At 49.1% G+C, this 24,472-nt stretch overlaps 2 protein-coding genes across 2 annotated transcripts in view; one reads left to right on the forward strand and one right to left on the reverse strand.

The window, feature by feature from the left end:
• CEMIP (cell migration inducing hyaluronidase 1) overlaps nucleotides 1-13,575 on the forward strand; it is a 111,354-nt gene extending 97,779 nt beyond the window's left edge. The window contains exons 25-32 of the mRNA XM_064158143.1: nucleotides 1,654-1,869; nucleotides 2,752-2,963; nucleotides 3,426-3,611; nucleotides 4,261-4,465; nucleotides 5,025-5,111; nucleotides 5,466-5,623; nucleotides 9,193-9,293; nucleotides 10,154-13,575. Of these exons, the coding sequence (XP_064014213.1) occupies nucleotides 1,654-1,869; nucleotides 2,752-2,963; nucleotides 3,426-3,611; nucleotides 4,261-4,465; nucleotides 5,025-5,111; nucleotides 5,466-5,623; nucleotides 9,193-9,293; nucleotides 10,154-10,281 (1,293 nt within the window). The 3' untranslated portion in view covers nucleotides 10,282-13,575. The remainder of the gene's footprint in view (nucleotides 1-1,653; nucleotides 1,870-2,751; nucleotides 2,964-3,425; nucleotides 3,612-4,260; nucleotides 4,466-5,024; nucleotides 5,112-5,465; nucleotides 5,624-9,192; nucleotides 9,294-10,153) is intronic.
• Nucleotides 13,576-16,556: 2,981 nt separating this feature from the next.
• MESD (mesoderm development LRP chaperone) lies at nucleotides 16,557-24,266 on the reverse strand. Its single transcript, XM_064158144.1, has 3 exons — nucleotides 24,057-24,266; nucleotides 20,383-20,615; nucleotides 16,557-19,676 (listed from the first exon to the last, which is right to left on the reverse strand). Exons 1-3 carry the CDS (start codon nucleotides 24,219-24,221, stop codon nucleotides 19,415-19,417), a joined length of 660 nt encoding a protein of 219 aa, XP_064014214.1. The 5' UTR covers nucleotides 24,222-24,266; the 3' UTR covers nucleotides 16,557-19,414.
• Nucleotides 24,267-24,472: the final 206 nt, after the last annotated feature.

The raw sequence follows: 24,472 nt of genomic DNA on the forward strand, positions 1-24,472 counted from the left end.
GCTGCCTGCTGTCCTTGCCGAAATGCTGGCTGGGAGAGAGCTGGCTGGGCGACACAGCCAGGAAATCAGAGTCTCTGGCGGCTTCTGGCCAGCCAGAAGCAGGGATCCACTTCAGAAAGTAACGTAAAATAGGTACACTCCAGAGAAAAATCCTTCCCATTTCTGTATGTCTCAGAAATGGTGAAACAGGGAGGAGGATCTGCCCCTTTATTTTCAGCAGTGGTATAATATGAGAGCAACAACAGAAGGAAGTCTCTTGCAGGTGCTCTCGCTCACCTAGAAGCAGAAAACATGATTTTGGGTGGCAGCCAGTGAAAGTGAGCTGATGCTGGGTACTTCTGCAGACTGCACACCAGGGTAGCTTCATGGACTCCAGTCCTGCAGACAGAAATGAGAGTGAGGCCCAGCCAGACTTGGAACTGCAGTGTGAACTCCTGGATGTTGGTCTGAACCTGCCTGGGCTCTGTGCTCTGGAGCTGTTCTTGTGTTCCCCTCCACAGATCTGTGCTAACTGGTTTGCTGAGGTTCACCTCCAGCAGCTGTTAAATCCCACTGCCAAACATTGCAAACAAATACATAAATAAGGTGGTTGGGATGAAAGTATTTGGATTGCTTAACTCCGAAAAGTCAGGCTTGCTCAGCTGTCAGAAGAAGTGCTGATGAGACAGCCTTCTGCCAGCAGGGATGGGAAAGGCACAATTTCCCTCAGAGGGCTCACACTGCACTGGGCAGGCATTTATTTGTGCTGGGTAAAAACATCAGCCAGAAGTTCTCTGAGGAGCCACTTCCCAGGAGAACTCACTGATTATTCCCGGCAACAGTGTGACTTTATGTGGCTTTGGGACCTTAATAGCCTTTTAGCTGAGTGAAGTGGCTGTGGTGAAGTTGCCTGTCACTAGAACCTGCCTCCAGAGTTTTAGAGCAAACATCTCACAGCTGAGGCTGAAAGTCTGCTTGGTTTAGCCTTTACCCCATGGTCAGCAGACAAATCTCTATCCACTCTGAGAGACAAACCAGGCACACTTCAAGTGTGTGACCTAGGCCTGCACTGAGTTCAGGCTAAAGGAGAAGGTCATGTGCAAGCAGAGACAATCCTGACCTGCTTGTTCATGATGGCACTGATGTTTCTGCCAGCTACAACACCAGCTCAGGTGAAAATTGTTTTGATGCTTCCACCTTTGGATGGTCAGTCTAAGAAGGTGATAGTTTTATCCCATGTAAGTGCAGCCTCAGAGGACCTGCAGTCCCAGATGCACTCTGCGGAATCATAGATTGGTTGGAAGAGAGCTCCAAGCTCACCCAGCCCAAGCTAGCACCCAGCCCTATCCAACCAACCAGACCATGGCACTCAGTGCCCCAGCCAGTCTTGGCTGCAACACCTCCAGGGATGGTGACTCCAGCACCTCCCTGGGCAGCTCATTGCGATGCCAGTCACTCTCCTCTCTCAGGCTGAGCAGCCATGTAAACATGACGGTCACTACACACAGAGATTTCTTCAGACACAGGTGAACCCGCAAGCCCAATGCTTTCCAGTGACGAATACAGTCAGAAAGTGGGTCCTTGGGGCCCTTCTAGTGAGCAAAGGCATCCCTCGCTCTGTACTCGAAGTTATTCCTTTCTGGAGATGTAAATGTGTTTTACTGTTCTGTTTAGATTACTTCCAGGGTCTTCTTTGGAGAACCTGGACCCTGGTTCAACGATCTGGATATGGATGGTGATAAAACCTCAGTTTTCCATGATGTAGATGGTTCTGTGTCAGAGTACCCAGGCTCATACCTGATAAAAGAAGACAACTGGTTAATCAAGCACCCTGACTGCATCGATGTGCCCGACTGGAGGGGCTCCATCTGCAGTGGGCACTTTGCACAGGTGAAGTGCCAGCCTTGCAGTTAGCACTTGGTTGTGTTTCCAGGTCCTTGGCACCTTTAGAAACAGGCTCCCTTCAGGGTGCTTGGGGTTCATTTGGCTGCCTGTCTGCAGAGGCAGTTTGAGCATGGGAATACTGTGCTATGTTTTCAGATCCCTGAACCTTAACTGCTAACAGCCTAACAACTTCTGCCTGAGGTGCCCCGACAGCCCCACGGGCATTAGAGATGAGTACCCCTGAATCTGTGGCTCTTGGCTAGGTATTGTTTCTTGGTATACGGAGAGAAGTGCTGCCCACAGTGCTGTGGGAAGTGTGCTGTGCAGCTGAAGTCACCAGCAGCTCTCATGTTCTCTCACCCTGTTGTGTAACCACCAAACCATCCTTCCTGCCACATGAGCTTGGAGTGCTGCTGCCTTGCGAGAGTCCTCACTTTCCTCTGATGAGTAGCTCCTGCTTTTGTCTTGGGTGTTGCAGTGGTTGTTTTTGTTCTGTGCAGTGCCACTAAAGCCAATTTCTAACCCCTCAGCTAGTTTTCACACTTCTGACAGAAGGGTCCTTGTGCAGTAGATAGAAGTCAGAGCTCTGAGGCAGACACTGTGCCACTGCTGAGGGGTGCCACCGGTGCCGGGTAATGCTTCAGCCCTGCAGGCCTGCCTGAAGCCTTGACTGGCATACACTCTTGACCCCAGTGGATGGGGAGATCATCCTTCTTTTTTTTCCTGGGAAGTTTACTGTGCTGAGAAGGAAGCCCAAGAACTGTAATAGCAGAGTATGGCAGACAGGTCACTGCTGAGGCCCCGTGCCAGCTCACGGCCATTGGGTAGCTGCAGCTTTTATGTTTCACTGTAGCTCATTAAACCCTTGGTGACCTTTTTCAAACCTAGATATACATCCAAGCCTACAAACCAGCCAACCTGAAAATGAAAATAATAAAAAATGACTACCACAGTCAGCCGCTCTACTTGGAAGGGGCTTTGAGCAAAAGCACTCATTACCAGCAGTATCAGCCAGTTGTAACTCTGAGGAAAGGCTACACCATCCACTGGGACAAGACAGCCCCTGAAGAGCTGGCCATATGGCTCATCAACTTCAACAAGTGAGTGATCCAACGAATTCCAGCATTCCAGCCCAGTCATGTAACTGCAGAGGTTTTCATTGATGAGCTCTTCCAGAAGGCCTGCTCCAGAAAGCCCTTTGCGTTCCTGAGCTCTCCCCTTAGTAGCTCAGAGTCCTCTTTCCTCCCCTGGGGAGCCCGACAAGATAACATGGCTCACTTTTAGAAGCCCAGACCTAATGGATTCCTGATGCATACAAGTCACAGGTGTGGAAGTCAGGAGCAGATCTGACCCATGCTGCTTAACTAACTTGTGGTCCTTATGTTGTTATGTCTAATTTATGTTGCATTGATCCATCCCAAACCATTAAGGTTTTAACTGAGCAGGAAAAAGTCAGGCTGCATTTCAGAGTGAGTTATTTGGTTTGGCTTCTAGCACGCCCAGGAAAATAACACTCCTGTGTCAACTTATTCCAATGTGTCTCTTTGCTTTGCTATTTTTAGGAATGACTGGATCCAAGTAGGGTTTTGCTATCCTAGAGGAACAACCTTTTCCATTCTCTCAGACATCCACAATCGCCTCTTGAAGAAAACCTACAAAACTGGAACCTTCTACAGGACTTCTCAAATGGAGAAGCTGGAGCACAGATATCCTAGCAAAGGATACTACTACTGGGATGAGGACACTGGGTAAGCAAGCAGGCCATGCCCATTTGGACAGGGCTTTGGGAATGCTGCTGGAATTGCAGCTGTTTCACTAATGCCATTAGTGAGGATCACAACAGAACCAGAAAGCCTTTCTGGGAATGTGACCAGTGTTTAATTTTCCTGGGACTCCCACAGCTGCCAGTCATTCGTAGCCTCTGCTGCAGTGCCAGCTGCTCTGGGAGATGGTCTGCCAAGTGAATACAAATTAGAGACAAAAAGGAAAAGCCAAGTGCAGATCCTGAAGCTGGACTGCAGACACAGCCAACCCTTCTTGTTTTGAACAGCATCCATTTATAAGCAGCCTGGCAGGGGTGCACAGCAGCTAGGAGGGCAAAGCCTGATATTTTCTTTTAAACAATTAAAATACTGGGGAAGGAAGAAGGACCTCAGGTACAAAGCAAATATTTCTACACAAGTATATCCTTATAAAACAGAGTCCAAAGGGTTCCTTGGCCTCTTCAAAGCACTTCTGAGACGTGTGTCACCTGTTGTTGGCACGGGCAGGCAGCAGCACTGGGAGTTTGCACTGCACCCCACACAGAGCCTTAGAAGCTGTCCCCCAAAGCTGGCAGCTGAGTACTTTTGGCACAGAGGTCTCAGGGACGCTGTTCACTTTTCTCACCCACCGCAGGCTGCTGTTTCTGAAACTCAAAGCCCAAAATGAGAAGGAGAAATTCGCCTTCTGCTCAGTGAAGGGCTGTGAGCGGATCCGGATCAAAGCTGTGATCCCCAGGACTGCTGGCAGCAGCGACTGTGAGGCCAAGGCCTACCCCAAGTACATCGAGACACCCATAGTAGAAGTGCCGATGCCTAAGAAGCTCTCGGGTGCACAGCTGGTAAAGTAGCTGCCTTCTTATCGCAGATGGTTGCCAGTGGGAACACTGTGCCTGCAAACACAGGGCAACTTTGTACCAGGTTCGTTTTCTGTGGTTCTGGCACGTGAACTGATGCTAAACAGGTTCCAGCACGTGAAGAGAGTGTAGGTCCTCCAGAGACAGAGCTACCCAAGACCTTGGCTGAGAACATGTAGTCTTTTGGGGCTGTGCTGTGCTTAAAAGCACAGGGTAAAAAGTGGTGAGTTGGAAGACACCCACCACTTTTTTTCACACATCACCCCTGGAGCAGGAATGCACAGCAAAGCATCAGAGAATTTTGTGTCACTCTTCACAGTGAGAGTCTCTTCTGTTCTGCCATGTGCTGAAGCAACTCAAATGCTGACAGGACAAGCAGGGAGGGTGCATTGTGCCCAGTCTCTAGCAGTGTCCTTCAGTGAGTCAGTGCTTAATATGGAGCTTTCTTGTTGACTGACTTTCAAGTCTGGAAATGCAGCATTCAGGTAATGGCCATCCTCACCTGAAACTCTTTTTTCTCTATCTTTTGGGGTTTTGTAAACAGAAGACTAAGGACCACCTGCTAGAAATGAAAATAGAAACCTACAAGAAGCAGTACTTCCACCTAAGGGATGACTTTGCATACATTGAGGTGAGCAGGTCCTCTTGCTGAACTTTATGTGACAAAAGCTACTTCATTTTCATGGCAAACCTGCTTATGAAGGTAGCAGGGATAGTCAGAGTCAGGTCACTTCTGCTTTGGATTTTACACTAAAAATGTCTGTAACTTCCCCTTACTGATAGAGATGCAGAACACCTTGACCTCAGAGCTCTGGAATTCTGGCCTGTGACTCACAGCTATTAGTGCTTCTTAAAAGTGCTTGTTTCCAATTGATAGCTCAATAGCCAGTGCTTCTCACACTGCAATTGATAGATCCACAGCCAGTGCTTCTCACAGGTGCTTGTTTGCAACCCATAGACCAGTCATGTCCTTTGCCCCACACAGGTTGATGGTGTCAGGTTTTTCCTCACTGAGGAGGGGATCCAGCTGGTTGTGATCGATGGACACCAGGGAGAAGTTGTTGATCGAGCAACATTCAAGAATTCAATTCTGCAAGGAATCCCAGCACAGATTGAGAACTATGTCAACAGCATCAGAGATCAGTAAGTAAATAACCTGGAGCTGCTGCGGCACAGTGTACGAGAAGGCTCCAGGACACTTGGCTTTTCCCTGGCTCCTGTCACCCAGCACTGTGCTTTTGTCTCTGCTGGCTCCAGTGGAGCTCAGACGGGAGCGGGCCGTGCAGGCAGCAAAAGGTGCAGACCTCGATTGAGGAGCTGATCAGACCCCAGAGGAACTGCAGAGCTGCATTTGATTAACAAACTGCATGTCTGCATTTCTGATGTGGGTTACAGCGAACTGCAGACTTCCATTCACAGAGCACCTCTCGAAGCAGAGCACACAGGTCACATCTTCTCTGGCCTACCACCTCCTCCAATCACACAAAATTCCTCCGGTGAAACTGCTGCCTCTTGCACATGCTCCCTGCCCAGCCCTAAGGGCTGCGTGCTTCTGTTTCTGCAGTGTGGGCAACCAGCGGTGCCGAGCTTTGCAAGTGAGTGGGGAGCAGCCAACACAGGGCATGTCCCTGTGTGCTGGAGAGCAGCAACTTTCATCTAGGACATGTTATCACAGAATCATCAGGGTTGGAAGAGACCTCACAGATCATCAAGTCCAACCCTTTACCACAGAGCTCAAGGCCAGACCATGGCACCAAGTGCCACGTCCAATCCTGCCTTGAACAGCTCCAGGGACGGCGACTCCACCACCTCCCCGGGCAGCCCATTCCAGTGTCCAATGACTCTCTCAGTGAAGAACTTTCTCCTCACCTCCAGCCTAAATCTCCCCTGGTGCAGCCTGAGGCTGTGTCCTCTCGTTCTGGAGCTGGCCACCTGAGAGAAGAGAGCAACCTCCTCCTGGCCACAACCACCCTTCAGGTAGTTGTAGACAGCAATAAGGTCACCCCTGAGCCTCCTCTTCTCCAGGCTAAACAACCCCAGCTCCCTCAGCCTCTCCTCATAGGGCTTGTGCTCAAGGCCTCTCCCCAGCCTCGTCGCCCTTCTCTGGACACGCTCAAGCATCTCAACATCCCTTTTAAACTGAGGGGCCCAGAACTGAATACAGCACTCAAGGTGTGGTCTAACCAGTGCAGAGTACAGGGGCAGAATGACCTCCCTGCTCCTGCTGACCACACCATTCCTCTGCCTGCTGGAGTAAGAATGGGCATAGCATCAGAAACCCTCAAACCCAAGGGATTGTTCTCATGTTGGCTTGTGAAGTGCTGCTGTGAAGTGACTGTATTTCATGGCTGGTGAATGTGGCTGGATTTGCAAGGCGGTACCCAGCATTTAGTGGGAGTGGGATTGCTTGGTTGATGAACAGGCAGCTGCAGGCTGACCACGGGGTATTGTTGTGGCATTTTGCTAGAGACTCAAGGGAGGTTTCAGCAGAAGGGCAGGCAGGTGGGCACAAAGGAGTTCCTACTATTTTACATCAGTCTGAAGGTAGTAGTTACAGTGGAGAAGTGTGGTGGTTGCTCACTTTGCTTTCACTAAAAAAGTCAGAGGGGTTTTCAGTAAGGCAAAACCCCAATATCCCTCCTGGCTAAAACCAGCTCCTGGGTTCTTTCTTACTTCAGAAGATCAACCCCTAATCAGACTTCAGATGCACTGAAGGCTTTCTGAGCCTCATTGCCTTCTCCATCAGGATCAGGATTAGGATTAGGGCTAGTATTAGGATTATGACCAGAAACTGCCCCAACATGGTCAGCACCTCTCAGGTCTCACTCAGTGTCTTTGCAAGGATTGCGCTCTCCAATTGCTGTCCTTTCAGCATAGGTGTTCCTGGCCCAACCCCTGCAGGCCTTTCCCATTTGATCCGGAGTCTCTCACCCATTTGCTGGATGCGAGTGTCCAGGTTCAGATGTGGCCACTGCAGCCAGTGGGGCTGCACAGCTGGCCACCAGCTGCTCTGCTGCACAGAGAGCCCTGCTGACCCAGGGAAGGGGCCAGCAGCCGCTCCCCAGGAGACTGCTGAAACAGCTGCCAGCTTTATGCATCTGGGGTACTGGACACTTCTAGCAAGGACAAGTCTCTTGCTTCATTTAAGTAACTCCTTGTGGGCCAAATGCCTGTTATTAATAAATCGATTTTCTGATTAATTTCCCTGGGATAAGGGAAACAAAAAGCAGGAGAGACTTAATAGAAGGTACTGATCGTAGTGAACTGAAAGAAGAAAATGAGGTAATTCAGCACTCACAGAGCAGTCAAACCCAGCCTCCCAGCTCCATCTGCTCTTGTAAACACTGCAGCATTTTAACACCCCAAGTTTATTCCAAGAGAAGTCCTGAGGACTCTTAAATCTTTTCCTTTTCTTGTTTCCCTGCCACCACCCATTGCTCTTTTCCCCTGAATGGTTGCAGTTCCAACTGAGGTGTTAAGATGTGACTGCTGCACTCAGTAGCTCAGAGCCTGAGCTCTGCAAGAGCTGCTCCCTAATTAACTTCAGTGACTTGTGTCCAGCATGATGCTGGAAAGCAGACCCAGCAAGGCTCTCACTCTGCAAGGCTGCAGATGCTATTTGAGTCAGCAAAGTCTCATTCATGGAAACCCTGCAAGGTGGAACAAAATACTTTCTTCTAAGCAAGTGTGTGCTCAATTACTCTCATGCAGCTTCAACTGAGAGCTGAACAAAGATGCCATCCCAGCCCCCTGAACCTAAAGCAAAACCTACTGGAGCATCACCCTTCATTGGAGGCACTGGAGGAGTTCGTGCCTCACAGAGGAAGTAATGAGCTTAACTCCAGTGGGCATCCTGCACTTCTCCCAGAGAGGTGTCACTGCATGATCTTCAGCTTGAAGTTGGGGGTTTATTCTACCCATCTAGAATTAATCCTAGGCAGGTGACAGGTTTTACCTAGGCTTTTACAATCTGCATTCTCATGAAGAGCCTTAGCTCACATCTCATTTAGCCTTTAGTGTTTGTAGAGGACAGCAAGAGTTTGGAGGTGAAATGCAGTATAGACAAGGCAATGCTAATCATAGAATCTACCAGGTTGGAAGAGACCTCCAAGCTCATCCAGTCCAATCTAGCACTCAGCCCTATCCAGTCAACCAGACCGTGGCACTAAGTGCCTCATCCAGTCTTTCCTTGAACACCTCCAGGGACGGCGACTCCACCACCTCCCTGAGCAGCCCATTCCAATGCCAATCACTCATAACAGTTATGAGCAAAAGCATGTTGAAAATGAAGGCAAAGCATCAGGCCAGAAGAAGTCTCAAACAGGGAATTTCTTCAGGTCTAATCTAGTAGTAAGAGCAAGAGATTATTTGAGACGTGTTAAGAGCATCCCATGGTTCCTTTCTGAGCAAAGACAGACTACTGATGAAACCATTGATGGAATGACTAAATCATCCTAGAAAACTCTGCTTACACAAAACCCCAAAGGCAGCCCCAAAAAAAAGGTGCATTCTGTCTGCTTTCTAATGGCTTTTGTGTGATTGGAGAAGAGAATCTGGGGCTAAGCTGTTGGAAAGCATTGACAAAGCCATTATAGCAGAAACCACAGGGGATGTCTTTGAGTCCCTCGGGCAGTCACCAGTATTCCAGAGAGCCAAGAAGGGAATTGTGTTCTGACTCTTCAGCTTTTCATAACTGGTTTTGTTTCCTTCAGCTCCATAGTGCTGGTGACATCTAAAGGAAAATTCATTTCAAGAGGACCATGGACTAAAGTATTGGAGAAACTTGGAGCGGAAGAAGGTTTTAGGTTAAAAGGTAACCACTGTTTAAAAACTCAGTTCTAGCCCACTTGAGCTATTCTCCAGTGAGAGATGTGTTCTACTTCTATCAGCAGGTGCTCAAACATCCTGGAAGCAGGCATTTGTTTATACAGCAAGCTTGTATCCACCGCAGCTTTGGATAATAGGCCTCAGCTGAACACTGTGGGTGAAAAAAGCACTATCAGGGAGTTAGGTTTTCCACGTTGATTTTAAATGAAAAGGCATTTTAGCAATAGGAATATTGAACTTTTTCCCACTAAGTGCCCCAAACCAGGACTTTTTCACTTGCCTGAATTTATTTTTAGCTGGTTTTCTCTTGAAACAGAATTCCAACTTGGTAGCACAAAGCAGATGGATTTCAGAGCAGCAGACATTGCTCTAGAATGTTGCTGTGTTGTGCACCCTGAGCTGTGAGCAGCTCTAGATGTGAGCTATTGCAGTGCTTTTGTCTGGGTGTTACACTTGCTAACGCAGCTCTTGTCAGCTCCCTCCACCTTTTCCCGAGTAGGAAAGGGTTTGGAGTACCACCATCATCCAGATAGTGATGGCTTCAGCAGATAACTCAAGCTGGCTGCTGGGAAGGGCTTTCCCTTCTCTCTTTCTCCTTTGTTGTGTATCACACATACAACAGAAGCATGCAATGTGTAAACAAAACTTCAAGCATCATTAGAGAATGAAAAATAATATCATGCTAATGATTAGGATCGTGAGTGTAATACCTGGAGAATGCACGATGGGCAAAGCCTTGTGGCCTTGGGCCCCTGCATCCACCCAGCCACTAGGTGCAGCCACAGGCAAGGTTGGGTTTCTGGTGCAGCCCTGGCACCCTGCTAATGCGTTTGCTCTGATTTACAGACAAAATGGCTTTTGCCGGCTTCAAAGGCAGCTTCCGCCCCGTCTGGGTGAAGCTGGTCACTAATGAGGACTCAGCTAAAATCTATCAAGCACTGCCAATTCCTGTGGTGAAGAAAATGAAATTATGAGGACAGGCTGCTGTGCTCTGGCTGCCAGCACTGCCCCGTGGGATGCACTACTGACTGCTCACCGCAGGCACCTGGCCAGCCTGTGCCAGAGGTGCAGCAGCTCCTCCTTGTTGTGTTCCAAAAGAAGTCTTACTGTAAGTAGCTAGAATGGCCCCATGTGACAGAAAGCCTTCCTCTGAGCCCAGCCTGTGTTGTGCCATCACCAGCCTCTCGCTGGCTGACTTGCTCACTGATGCCATGGTGATTCTGGTGTCACTAAGAAGATTTTACCTGCTCTACAAGGTGCTGGTTTTATCAGCACCCCTGGGACAGCCTTACCTGATATGCCACCTCCCAAAGGGAGAGTTCTAGGTCTAAAGACCATGGAGGACTCCTGCTTTGCTCAGCCTCTAAGTTGTCCACACACCGTTTTTTATCTCAACCAGCTGCTCACATAAACATGGAATGGCATTTGGAAGGCTCCTTGGAAATCTAAGCTGGAAGGAGTAGAGCTGAATGGTTACCTCTGTGCTGGAAACATACCTGGGCAATAAGGATTCATCCTACAGAATCTGTGATGTTTGGGATGTGTTGTACACATTAACCCATGGCACATAGGTGGGGAGGAGATGGTGGAAGGAGCAGATAAACTATGCCAGCAGAGACTGATGAAAGCTGATTGCTGCTTGCCCAGAAAGTGGCAGTGTCTGATGGGTCCAGGGATTGTGCTGATTGCTCAGCCAGGAGGCTTTCCCTCGACAAGCAGCTGTAGGCAGAAGGGAAGCTGTGCCAGTCAGCACATACATTTTCTCAGCCAGTCTCTCCACAGAACAATGTTAGGGATCAGGCTAGAGAGTTTATGGTGGCCAGTCTTCAAGGCTCCCAGTTCTAACTGGTAATCCTGCCTAACCCAGCCTCAAATAGTATGAGCAGCCCTCATCTTTCCGGAGAGGTCGGAGAGAGCAGGATCAGGCTTCTGATCCTGTCCTAAGGCTAAAGGGCATGAGTGTCTTGGTCCTTCTGGAGGAGTTACGTGAGATCTGGACAGAAGGTGACAGATGTCTTACCAGGTAGGGGAAAAATGAGAGCTGGATACTTCCTTTCCCTCTTCCTCAAAGCAGCACCTGAGTGATGAAGGCAGGACTCCTACAGGGACCTCCTGAAGCTGGGAATGAAACATTATCTTGTCAAAAATTGTGAGCTCCTCCAGTGCTCAGTGAGTCCTCTTCCTGGTGCTCAGAAGTGCCATGGAGGCATCTCCAGAGCCTGTGGCTACTGTAAGACTCCCAGTGGGGTGTGCAGGTAGAAGATCAGCTGAGGCTGTTCAGAGTGCATAGAATGTTGATTTTGCCAGTATCTGGGTTTCTTTCCTCGTTCTGATTCTGCTTGTCCCCACTGCTACATAAATTATTCTAGGTGCTGATGGTTACTTCATTTTGCTCTGATTTAATTAAATCTTATGCAATTAAGTTGCTCCCCACCCCCAACATCCAAAACACTCTCTTGCAGCTAGAATGAAGGAGTAGGAATTCTGTGCTGGGATTCTGTTACACTCCGTAAGCCTGGTTTGGATCAATTGCTCTGGGAGTCAAAGCAGCCATGAGCACAACTTAGTATTGTGAGTTGCATTTTCCTCTCCTGGGTTTTGAAACTGGAAATGTTCTTATCAGTCTTACTCTGTAGCTGTTGTGAACTGAGTGAATGTCATGTGGATTGCAGTCACAAAAGAAGGGCGAGTCTTTCCCTCCCGTGCTTCTCAACAGGACTCCTGTTGCCCTTTAAGCATCTGTGCTGTACCAGAATCAGTGCCCAGCACTTGTGAAAGGCAAACAAGTTGGGGTTGTTTCCCCCCCAGTGGCTTAGGATTTATTCAAGGACTTCACAAACTATTCCTTGAAAACTTCAGTCCCAGTCTTATCTCAACCATAATTATCCAAGCATCGTTTAGCTGACGTTCTCTGACAGCCAACAGGGAGCCAGATCCCTGGAGCTGAGCAATCAGAAGAGAAAAAAGCCCCTTGAGTGTGTGGGCCTGGGTTGTGTCCTGCAGCTCTGCTGATGTCACTGCACCTGTGCCAGTGGAGGATGCTGACTGGCATCACACTGACTTGGCTCCAGGGAATGGAGCAGAGCAGGACACTTCTTTCATCAGTGCTCAACCAGCAGCAGGCAGGAAAGCTGAGCTCAGAATGCACCTGGTTTGTATGACCCCTAGGGAGGGGTTGCCCTCTATGATGCTCTGCTCCATGGGCCACCAGCTAGTTACCTTCTGCTCTCTGTGAGCAGGTACATGCCCAGGAGGATCATGCCCTAGATTGGTTCATTTAGCTTCTCTGAGCCTGCAGTCTTTGTGCTGAAGGTTAGCTTCTGGTTTATTCTTTTGGGAATTCTCAGGGTGAAATCATAAGACTTGGCTCTAGGAAAAAGTTTTGCTTTTCTTTCCTGAAAAAAATCTCATCTTATTAGGAGAAGAAGCTTTTAAGTCGCTTGTTCTATCATGCAAAGCTTGTCACATGGGGCCCGTTTTGGAGCTAGGGTGGGTCTCACGCTGTGTCTGCAAAGTGCAGGGTCCCTGCAGTCTGAGGGCCAGCAGAGCCTGAGGGCTAACGGAGCATCGAGCTGCTGCCGCGGCTGAAAGGCAAAGGGATGAGGTCAGCCAGGGCTCTGCTCTGCAGGCAGAACCTCGCCTGCCACCAGTGCTGGTCAGTAGTAGTTTTGTGCCATGTGCTTACTTCTTGGTCTTTGACTGTCGTAGAAGCTGTCCATGCACATTTGGGCTGCTGCAGTTCCTGCCTGCTAGTCCTTCGCACGGGTCCTGCACAAGCTGCAGTGCCTCTGCGTAAGGTTTTGTCACTGCAGGTGCTTGCCCTGGGCAGAGTGGGGTCTTACTGACTGCCCTGTGTCTGTCTGTCTGTCTGGTTGTCTAGCTGTTTGGGCCTGCCTCTGCCTGGATGTTGGCTCTCCCTGCTGCAGAAGCAGCTGGACCTCTTTGGGAGTCAGAGGGTTGTGTATTTCCTTAGAGACGTTCCAATGAAAAAAACAAAGATATATTTTCTATTAATTTATTACAGTGGCACTAAGACAACTCTTGCAGACATTTTTCCTGCAGTTGGCATTGCCCAGGTTGTTGAGGTCAGCCACGTGTCCTTTCTGGTACCTGCTTTGCACTTGGAATCTCTGTGCCCACCGACCGCAGCGAGGCATCCACTGTTTCATACGACAAGAGCTCTTGGATGTTGGTTCCAACAGACTGTGGCTTACAACCGTAGTTGTTTGGAGTGCACAATAAATATTCAATGCAAATGTCTTATTTAATCTTTGCCTCTTCAGAGTCTCTCTCTGCAGCAAAGAACCTGTTTGCTGGGGCCACACACACACAAAGCCCAGGAGAGCAGGGCAGGGTGGGAGGGGTGTGTATGTACAAAAGGGGTGGTGTATATGTGTGTGTGATCGCATGTATGTGTGTGTGTACACTTGTGTGTGTGTGTATATACGATGTTTACAGCAGGCTAGACAGGAGCACAGATAATTGCATTGGCTCTAAAACCATGACAGAATTTAGCGGTACTGCGAGGGAATGGTTCAGCAGTAGCCTTGGCAGTGCTAGAGAGGGGTTGGACTGAATGACCTGAAAGGGCTTTTCCAGTCGAAGGGATTCGACGGCTCTGTAAACACAGACGCGTTGTGTCCATGGCTATAAAAGCAACGCGGTGTAGTCTCCTCAGAAGGGTTACTCTGTTGGCAGGATGCCAAGGCACATGCCTGTGGTGACCTCACACCGTGTGAGGCCGGGGACGCGTTTCACGGGCGCCGTGGTCCCTACCCAGGGGCTCCCCTCAGCCCGGGCGCTGCCCGCTGAGCGCTGCGCCCGCCTTGCGCCGCAGGAGCCGCCGTTGCCGCTCCGCGCCCGCCCCCTGGTGGCCGCCGTGGCGCAGCGCCCCTTCGCCTGCTCGCCCTGGGCGGCGCGGGCGGTGCAGGCGGTGACGCCGCGGGCAGCAAGGCTGCAGGCAGCAGGGCTCTGGGCTTCAGCGCTGTCTGCGGGTGACTGGAAAAGAGGGAATGGTTTGGATCACAACTCTAGAAATACCCGGAGCGTTTGGCTCTTACCTTAACGCCTTCTTCTCCCATCATAACATCGTTCCCGGTTGAGTGGCCTCTGAACAGCCATCTCCCGAGCCGTTCACCTGGCACTACTACATCACTGGGGTGTCTTTTGGGCAAGGTCTGTCCCGTCACAACTCCAAAGCTGATTTTCCCTGCCCTTCAACTATTAATGATTTCATGAGCGCTCACTGCTCTCCTTGATGGGTCCTATGGGATTAGTGGGCACACCAGCAAGGCAGAGTCCAGGCTGTTGTCAGACACTATTGGCAACGACCCTCAAAAGCAGCAGTGGCTGTAAGCAGTAAATATGAGCCCACAGCTGCTTAGGAGGTGCCACTGTATTGCAAACGTTTTTTAGAAAAAGGGGTTTAAGACTCATGAATTAGAGCACTCTGGGCCCTGTTCACTGGAAAAATGGCTCCTGTCCTGTCCAGCTGCAACAGGGGCACAATAATTCTAGAGTAAGAGTGAAAAATGTTTGTCTCGGAAGAATGTCAAAAAAGAGCACGTTCTGTCCCCACTCTGTTCCATGTTTAAGCCATGGATGGCACCAGTAGGATTACTGCAGCTTCAGAGTGCACCTCAACACTAAAAACTCCAACACAGGGCACCTCTGTCCTGCTGTTCTAGACACAGAGTACCTGCAGGCATCCTCCTAGGGTGAATTACAGCACTGAAGATCAAGAACAGCCCAAAGTTTCTGGCTAATTTCTGTATTCTCAGTGTTTCATGGGGGTTAACTGGTCTGCTCTCTGGCACAGTGCCCTTGCTCACTGAGCCCTAGTTGACACCAGTCTCACTGCTGCTGTGGTCAGTGGCATTGCACAGGAATGCAAGTGTTTGCCATTTGTCTTTGGCTGAAGGCTGGGGTCCCCTACAATGCTGGATGGTGACCTTACACCAGGCTTTCAAACACTGATCAGCCGCCCCACTGCACAGACCTCTTCTGCTCCAGGTGTCCAGCCCCCCACACACACACTCTCACACCACTCCACTTCTCCAGAAGAGGACAAAAAATCACCACCAGTCTCCTTCATTGAGCCAAACTCCTGGCATTCAAACATGACCTGAATTCAGTGGAGTTTGTCCTTGTTAAAATACCACAGTGTAAGAGACTGAAAACAGCAATAGCTTTTTAGCTGCGAGTCAGAATGAGCAGAGGAAAGCGGCATCCAGAGACAGCTGGGATGGGAATGGTAGAACCAGAAACAGGAGAGCACCAATGAATTTGCAAAACCAGGCACTGCCACACCTCTGACTTGGGCCTGGGCTATGTCAGCTTCCATAAACACCCATGTCAATAAAAGAAAACCTCTGGGAAAGACCAACTCTTCCTCCTTGAACAGAAAACAACTATGGCTAAAGCCTGGCACTGGTTGCAAACCTCAGGAGAGCAGTGGCCACGTATCAGACAGAAGTAGGCTGCTCCCTATCTTAGCAAAACCAGAGTTTGTTATTTCCTTTGCACAAGAAAATGCAGAGTTCAGAAACAGTGACGGGAACTTGAAGTGCTTTTGGTGCCCAGGCTGACCTGGCTGTCCAGAGAAGTGCTGTGACTGCTGCAGTAAAGCCCAGAAATCCTGCTGCAGTTTGCCATGCATCCAAACCAGCTTCAGGAGGGAATTTTAGCAGCGTGCACTTCACTGACTAACAAGTGCAGCAACAAATCCAGAGCCAAGCTAAAGGAGAAGCTGCAAGAGAAATGAGATCCATGACCTCCCAGCCAGCAAATGATGCAGAGAGACTGCAGCAGCAGACTGGCAACTACATCAGGTTACCCAGAGCCCTGTTAAGCCTGACCTTGAGTATCCCCAGGGATGGGGCCCCAGATACCACTCTGGGCAACCTGCTGCAGTGCTCAGCCACCCTGATTGTAAAGAGCTTTTTCCTAACATCCCAAGAACTCTCCCCTGACATTTCATTAACAGTTGATGAGGCTGTTGTTATGAACTCAGCTGTCAGCATTTACTTGTTTACTGCACATGGTAGTTCTGGCTCTTCTGGGCCTTGGTCCTGGTTAATTTCCATAGTGAATCCCCTGCTTTGGTGACGATAAGCCCTCAGACACAGGGGATGCACTTAAACTCTTCTAGCTAGGCACTGACTTGGTGGGGTCTTCTCCAACAAAACAGAGGAAGCAAACAGCACACATCAGGATTCTCTTTAAAAGCAAACAACAAAACCCATCTGGCTGTTTGTTACAGTGTTTTATTACATAAAAAGTTGATTGTCCATCAGAAATGTCTCACGAAGTGCAATCACATTGTGTGCACTGTCATTGGCAAAGGGGCTCTGCTGAGGACAGCTGGGTTACAAAGATACCTTAGAAAACTTTGTTATGGCACTGGGACAGAGAAAGCACTGAGCTGAGTGAAGAAAGGCAACAGAACATTCAGCTGTCATGAAAGCAGATCATTTGCCATGGACCTCTGTGCAGCACTGACATGAGCCACAATCACTACCCTGCCTCCTGAAATGAAGTTTTAAAGGCTGTATCTGAACTGCCTGTACTTAGAGCCAAAACTCTTGTACTGGAGGGCTGGTGAGACCCTAATGAACACCAGGTGGAAAGCAGAGCCCAGCATCTGCTGAGTACCTCTAGAATATTAATGGCCTTAAGGAATTTTGTGGAGATTGGCGGGGTTTTTTAATAGATAAAAGTGAGCGTCCAGGCCTTTCGTTAGTGCAAAACAGCCTCTGCATAGGCAGCACTGCAAGGGTCTCAAAGGCTTAAAGCCTTCAAAGGCAGCAGAAGTTATGAACTGTGATAGCTGAAGACTGGCTGGTGATGAAGCATCCTGCTAGACTGCCTCATTCTCTTTACTAAACATTTAATTATCTGTTGACTGGAAAGCATGAAAATGAGAGAAGAAAACTGGAAGACAAAAAAAAATCCTCAACTGAAGGCAGTATTTTGTATCAAAAAGCAGCCCTCTGGTCACTACTACTAATAACAAAACCTCCTACAAACAAGCAAGGCCAAACACCTGTAGATGTAAATATATTCTGTAGCATAAAACCAGTCTGAGTGTAGTACAGGCAATGCCAGCATGAGTTTAACTGGGCAACACCAAAGCTTGCTACCAAATCTGGGCTAAGCATAGTAATTGTTCCTCCTCCTTGGCTCATTTGTTTTCATATTATTTGGATGCTACTTTTCATTGCTTAATTACTTAGTTCAGGAAAAAGCCAATCAAAGAGAAATGGTGTTTAAGCCTGGTAACTTTGGGAGCAATACAGAAACTGCACTTTCACACTTCTGATCATGGCCTCAACTGTCACAGCACAGCTCTAGGTTGCAAAAAGAAAACTCCCTTATTAAGAGTTCTCATTTTTACAGCTTAGCCTGGCCTCTGTTGTCTCTTGAGGTAAGAAGCACCATCTTCTAGCAAGAACACCTGGCAAACCGCTGTGCAAGTTATGAACAAGAGATGGGTTGCACATCCTCCTCCATGCAATTCCATATCCAAACACCTGCACAGACCCTTCAACTTCACTCCTGGTTCAGATTTACAGGTTTAGCTTTTACAGCCTTTGTACTCCACTGTAAATTCTGTGTTTCCCCATTTTTCCCAACAGGCAGGGGTTTGTTTTAATAGTGTGGCCAAAAGGCTTTAATTCTAAATTCATACAAATATCAAAACCGATCACCTGGAACCTTCCTATCTACAAGCTACATATCTAACTGTAGTTTTACTACTCAGTGAGGCAGTGAGTTTAGTGACAGCTTTTATTTCAGAAGCAGCAGTCAGAGTCAGTTTCCCACTTCTGACACTGGCGCTTCCCCAGGACCAACCATTACGGTTCAGTTAGGACCTTTAATCCAAGACACTTGGAATTTAGCACCTGAAAGACTCAAAGAAACATCTTGGTATCAAATGAAGAGTTTGCTCTGCTCTTTCCCTCTGGAAAATGCTGTGGACTGCACAGACAAGGTGGATTTAGTCCTTAGCAGAGAGCAAGGCAGAAATGAAACAGCTTTGAGCAATGCATGTAACTGAGCACAGCCTGAACAGTTACAAAGCCTGCCCAGGTCTCTCCAGGAGAAATGGTGTTTGTTCCCACACACCACACATCAAATGTCCATTCACCAGCCAATGTGGCAGTGGGGAACCTGTACCCAAAGCCCCAGGCTGCTTATTAACCCTTAGGAGGGGCTATGTCTGAGTTCCACTCTGTACTGTAAGCAGGAGTCTTCCAAACATTTGAACACAGAAACCAGGAAAACAAATTAATGTCCAAGTGAAAGCTTGCTGCTAGCTCAGTCTAGGTAACAGACCACACACAACACCTGCTTCCACAGGCACCTGCTTCTTTGGCAGAGGCAGCAACCACAATGGCATCAGCCTGACTCTTCTCATCACTCACACACAGCCAGTGTGGGCACTGTGTAATTCATGAACATCCTGGCACCACTTCTGAGGGGTACAGAACCTCCTTCCTGCAAAGGTTTGGAATCCATTAGCCAACTATCTACCTAGCTTCTGCCATACCTCTAAGTACTTCCATGTAATTCTGGGGACACACGGAATGGGTTTTGTTTTAAAGAAATATGCAGGATAACCAGACAAGCACTAAACAGCATCACCTCAGCCATCTTTGGCCAATGTTCTTCATCATTCCAGGCAGTTTTACCAAGTGAGCCCAGCAAAGTGGCCTTCCAGAGAATCCTTTAGCAGCGTACTCTGCTAACAGCAGCTGTTGGTACCTGCAGGGCTCCTGCAGATGAAGGTGACACATTCTGAGATTGCACTTCTTCTTTTCCATGTTGTGATGTTAGACACACACACTTCTATGTTAATTTTAATCAACAAAGGCATACAAAAAACAAAACTGAAAGCAGGGAGTTGCTGCCATTAACCATTACCTTTCCTGTAACTAAACATATGGCCAATGTTAATAAGTAACCTGGTGAATTTCAGCACACTAGTCTTTGAACCTCAGGAATCTCTGCTTTCTTCCTTCCCCCAGGTAAAGCCAGCAATTGTATGGAGAATGAGTTTCCCTTCCAGAGGCAGCAGAGCAGCACTCAGTTTGATTCATGCCTCCATCATAGATCCTCTCTCTGTTTGGTGGCCCTGTTGTCCTCTTTGATGCTATTGGATTTCTTGTCTGCATCTTTCTTCTTTGCTTTTTCCGGTTTGGTTTTGTTTCTGCCTTTCTCATTTTCTTCTGCTCCTTTGCCAGGATAAACCTGACCTTCCAGAGTAACATCTGCACACCTTTCCTGATTGATCAGGAAGTCTTTGATCTCCCAGGCGTAGCCACCATCACGCAGCATGAAGATGGCTCGATTGGACCCAACAATAAACCTAGAGGACAGAGAGAGATTTCCCCAGTTAGCTCTGTCTTTCAAGTGCTTTGCTTAATGCAGAGCACCACCACAGCTGAGGGATCAAGAGCAAGGAGCTGGTCTTGCCGTTGCTGCCTGGCGATGGCAACAAGAGAACAGTTCTCTAGCAATGCAAGAATAAAATGTATGAAGTTTAAAAATTACCAAGCAGGAGGAGGAATATGGGGAAGCTGAAGACCTGATTTGGCACAATGTAAAATCCAATGATAGCCATTAAATTGGCTTTACACACTGCAGCCCTTCCCAGCCTCAACACAAGAGCACAACATTCTGCCATTTCACAATGACCCTCCCTCTCTGAAAGAAAAAAAAAAAAATCACATTTCCAAGCCAGGGGCACAAAAAGCCTTTTGTGGTGACAAATCACAAGTGTGAAGCTTTCCATCAAGCACGTAAAGGCCAACTGCTGCAGCTAGACCTAATCAATGGCTGCAGCATAATGAAAGAAACAGAGAGAAGCTATGCAGGCTTCATGCACCAGTGTTAAGGAGCTGGGAGCAGCACACCAGCATTTTCAGTGTGACTCAGAACAAACCGTCACAGAAACAAGGAAATGGTGATGGAGGTGTGGAAGGGCCCAGGACCAACAGCTGCAAAGATTTTCATGAAAAGGAAACGAGGCCTCTGTAACATCAAGAACTCGATCCCTGCACACCACAGCTTACCTTTGCACATCATAGTTGGCATTGAAGAGACTGCCCTGCCAGAGGCTGGTGATCTCCTCGGTCTCCTTTTCTGTAGGGTTCCCTGACACTGTGACAAACATCATCAAGGTCTTCCCCTTTTTTGTCAGCTTCAGGATACTTTCAGGCTTGCCTGGATCAATTTTTGAGAAATCTATTGGTGCTGGAGGCCTCTTGTGTTCGGGAAGATCACCCTCTTCAATGTCATCATCCTTCTGTTTTGAAAAGGAAAAGAAGGCTTTAAAATTCAACTGTTCCACAAACTGTCCCTTTTTGGAAGTCCCCATTGCTTAGAGAATAACTCTGCAATGATAAAGCAGAAGCATTCTGTAGTTTAAGGAAGGAGATTAACTCAAAAGAGTGAGCTTCGTCTGAAGATGCTCCTCCCTCCCTACAAAATGATGTACACACTGATGCCAACCAGTAGGATCTCACTTTGCCATGTAGTGAGGAATAGTTCAGGCTCAAGGCTGATTCAGCACATCTCAGTACTCCATAAATTACACTTTTTTTCCCTTCACAGTTTGACACACATTTTTATAAGCATACAAGAGTGACTGAGAAAGATGCACTAAAAAGCCTCAATACATACAGATATAAACCAAGTCACCCATCTTCATACTGCTTCCAGAGGTCAAAACTCATTTCTGGGAATCATGGGATGACTTGGGGGACTTCACTTCTCTTACTTTGTGTCTTTAAATAAATAATCCAGAATTTAAGTGTTCATGCCACAGGAAAAGTTTTAACGGTTTCAGGACTTTCCTAATGCAGAGATGAAGAGCATCTCACATTGTGACAACACAACCATCAAGAGGAAATAGCTGTTAAGAAACAAAGCCCCTCCCTACTGCATCTGCTGGGGCTGACAGGCATTTAAATATTTGGAAAGGCAGAATTCATCTGCTGCCCCTTTAAACAGCTCCCAGCAGAGAAGAGTGAATACAGCAATAGCTTACATAGTGCTAGAACTTCATTTCTTGCACAGTATTTGTGTAACAGAATTAAAAAGGAAAGGCAGAGAAAACCCCTGAAGCCTTTCCCTGGCAGCAGAACTAAGGCAGATATTTTAGGCATTGAGTTCAAACACATATTGCAAATATGCATCAATCCATTAAGAACATAAACTGCAGCAACAGCTAAAAACACTCCTTTCAGAAGCCTCAGGTCAGCAGTAGAAGCTGATTTTTGGCTCTGAGCATGCATTGCCCTCTCATCTCTGCATGCACAACAGATACTAAAGTCACCCTTACAACACCCCACTGCAGACAGGGTCCCACGGCCTTTAAAGCCTAAGGCTTCATACAGGTGACCTTTCCTCTCTTCCCTTCTCAGTTGCATTGTTTGCTCTTTCTGACAGGAGTTTAAGACGTAGTTATGACAGAATCGAAGTTGCAGAAGCCTTAGATTTCATCCTTTCTTGTTAACTCAATTTTGCAAGCCCGAGGCAGTCTGCATGCCATTAAAAATTCCATCCTGTACAAACTACCCTGCAAAAGGCTGCAAGACAAGCATCAGCTTTGCTTTTAACTGGCTAGCAGAGTCATTCATCCAAAGAGCAACACGAGGCTCTGGAGGGCGGGCGATCCACAGACGCAGTAGCAACTGCATATTCCTTCTCTTTTGCCTTCCTTCAGCTCCCATCTTCATGTGTTTCTCATCAATGCCTGGGATTTGTAGTTTTAAAAATATCATCCCCATATGTCGGCTAATTCCTCCGCAGTCCAGAGGCAAGCCTGAGAACCCTGTGCTTCTAACAGCAGCGGCCTATGAAAAGACAACGACCTTTCAGTAACAGACCTCCGGACCAGATTCTCAGTTCCACCTCCAGCTCCTCCGGCATCAGGGCTGCTGCAGAGTCCCTTTCCGTGAGGGAAAACCCCTAGGGGGCTTCCCACAAGCTCCCTTTCTGTGCAAGAAGCTGAGGTGAAGAAACCTCTCTTTTCCCTCTTCGTTCTGCTCCTTTTCCACTAGGTCGCTCCCGGTTCACCGGGCAGCTGTGCGCACCGGCAGGGTGCGAGGGGCAGCAAGAGCCTGAAGAGAAGGAGCTGCTGGACCCACAGCCTCGGCCACAAGGATGGCACAACGACCATCCTCCAATGCTTTTAGGCTAACTACCAGGGAAACAAAAACTATTAGGAGTCGTCTCTCTCAGCTGAAAAAAAAGGCCCTTGATTCTGCACAGATCTGTGCCTAAGGCTCTCCTTCCCGAGCAGAATTCCTGCTCTTAGACAATTCACAACAGTCTCTTTGTTTCTCATCCCACCCCACTGGTTGCATTCATTCTCTTTCTTCTTCTCTACCCTCCACCCACACCCTCTTTAGTCTTTCATGTTCCATGGTGCCCTGACCACCATCAGGCCAAATGCCACTGACCAGCCCAAGACCAAACAACAGTTGACTGTGGAGCCCCTGCTTCAGTCCCTCTCTTTTAGGGCTCTGGCTGCCTGTGCAATGCCAGCAGCCAGCTCTCCATCTGCTCAGCCCCATTTGCAGCCAACATGGCTGCAAGTATTTGTGCAGCACATGCCAACTGGATCGGAGACCTGCTCCAGCTAGAAGGAAAGCCCTCAGCAGCCACACGGCCCTGCCTGCCACATGGCTGGCGCAGAATATACAGCCAAGGTCTCAGGGCAGCACGGGCTGCAGTCTCCCTCTCATCCAAGCAGCCAACTCAAGCCCAGAAATGCTCCAAATTTGGCTGAACTTGGCCATTATAATATTAAAGCCTTTATTTTTCAGCAGCTGGGACTTCCTGGTACTTGGCTAACACCACTAAGGGAGATGAACTTGGACAAAACCTGCTTCTCCACCTCGACTCGCAGCTGCAGCTGGTGTCAGAGGATTTTCACTCTATTCTTTTCTCCACCTTTTGTGCAAGATATTCTGGGAAGAGCCCTCACAGGAAAGAACAAAAGATAGTGATGAGTGCTCTGCCATTTATCAGATGATGGAAGACAAAAGTAGCGAACTGAACAGTGGCTGTCAACCACACGGAGAGCAGAGTGAGGAGGAACTGCCGGAGAAAGTCAAGGCAGCAGGCTGAGGGGGATGAAGGGGGACAAGAGCTGGAATTGGAAGGCACTAACATGAGGAATGGCAAGGAAGGAAACTCCAAACTGAAAAAAAACTACACAGCTACCCTGTAAAGATGAAATGAGTATTTCTCCTGCTGTCTGTGCTTTGGGCACAAAGCATATACCCCTCAGTATCTCAAGAGAGCAGACATTCAAGGCAAACCAGGCTGCTGGCCTGCAACAACTGCGCATCTTGGGGGCTGAGGCACTAGGAGAGGGCAAGGGGGTAAAATGCAGGCCCTAGGGATGAGAGCAGCAGACTCAGGAGCCCCATCTATGCCCGCCCGCCCCGATATTATAGCCTCCCCAAGATCAGGTAGCCAGAGCCTCACTGGAAGGCAACGTGCACCCACCACCCGAACGCCAAGCTCCATAGAGCCCCTGCCAGGCCCGGGGCAAACACAACCGGACCTCAGGTGCCAAGCCTCTCAGCGGAGGCGCGACGGGGCTGGGCAGAGCGACCGCCCGATCGCGGGCAGCCGGCAGGGCTGGCCTCAGCCGGGTGCGCAGCCGCCGCCTCCCCCTGTCTCCGCGCCTGCCGTGGGGGCCCCACCGCGGGTCCCCGGGCCCTGCCCGCACCTCCCACTGCTCCAGCAGCCGAGCCATGTCCGCGTCGTTGTAGTCTCGAATGTCCTTCTTCTTGGCTGGCCCCGCTCGCCGCTTCCCCTCCGGCTCGCCTGCCCCGGCTGCCGCGCACAGCCACAGCGCCAGGCCCAGCAAGGCCCAGCCGGCAACCGCCGCCATCTTCTCCCAGCCCTCGCCGCCGCTGGAAGAAGCCCCGACCGCCTTAAGGGGCGGGGGCAGCGGCGGCACGGCGCCGGGGGAGGGAGGAGCTGGGAAGGCCGAAAGGGCAGCGGCAGCGCTGCGGAGGGAGCTGCGCGGCAGCGGGAGCAGGGACCGGGGGCGGGACGCGGTGGGGGCAGCCGCCGCCCGAAGCGTGCCCGAGCGGGAGCTGATGGCGAGCTGCCCCCGCGGTGTCGCACCCCGGCCTGTGG

Source organism: Pogoniulus pusillus, chromosome 17 (genome assembly GCF_015220805.1).
Source record: "Pogoniulus pusillus isolate bPogPus1 chromosome 17, bPogPus1.pri, whole genome shotgun sequence".
Lineage (NCBI taxonomy): Eukaryota > Metazoa > Chordata > Aves > Piciformes > Lybiidae > Pogoniulus > Pogoniulus pusillus.

Excerpts from the sequence above, each read along its gene's own strand:
- MESD (XM_064158144.1), bottom strand. The coding sequence starts at position 24,221 with ATGGCGGCGGTTGCCGGCTGGGCCTTGCTGGGCCTGGCGCTGTGGCTG. Across the intron at positions 20,616-24,056 it reads GGCTGCTGGAGCAGTGGGAG|AAGGATGATGACATTGAAGA; the intron begins GTGCGGGCAGGG and ends TTTTCAAAACAG. Across the intron at positions 19,677-20,382 it reads GCCAACTATGATGTGCAAAG|GTTTATTGTTGGGTCCAATC; the intron begins GTAAGCTGTGGT and ends TCTGTCCTCTAG.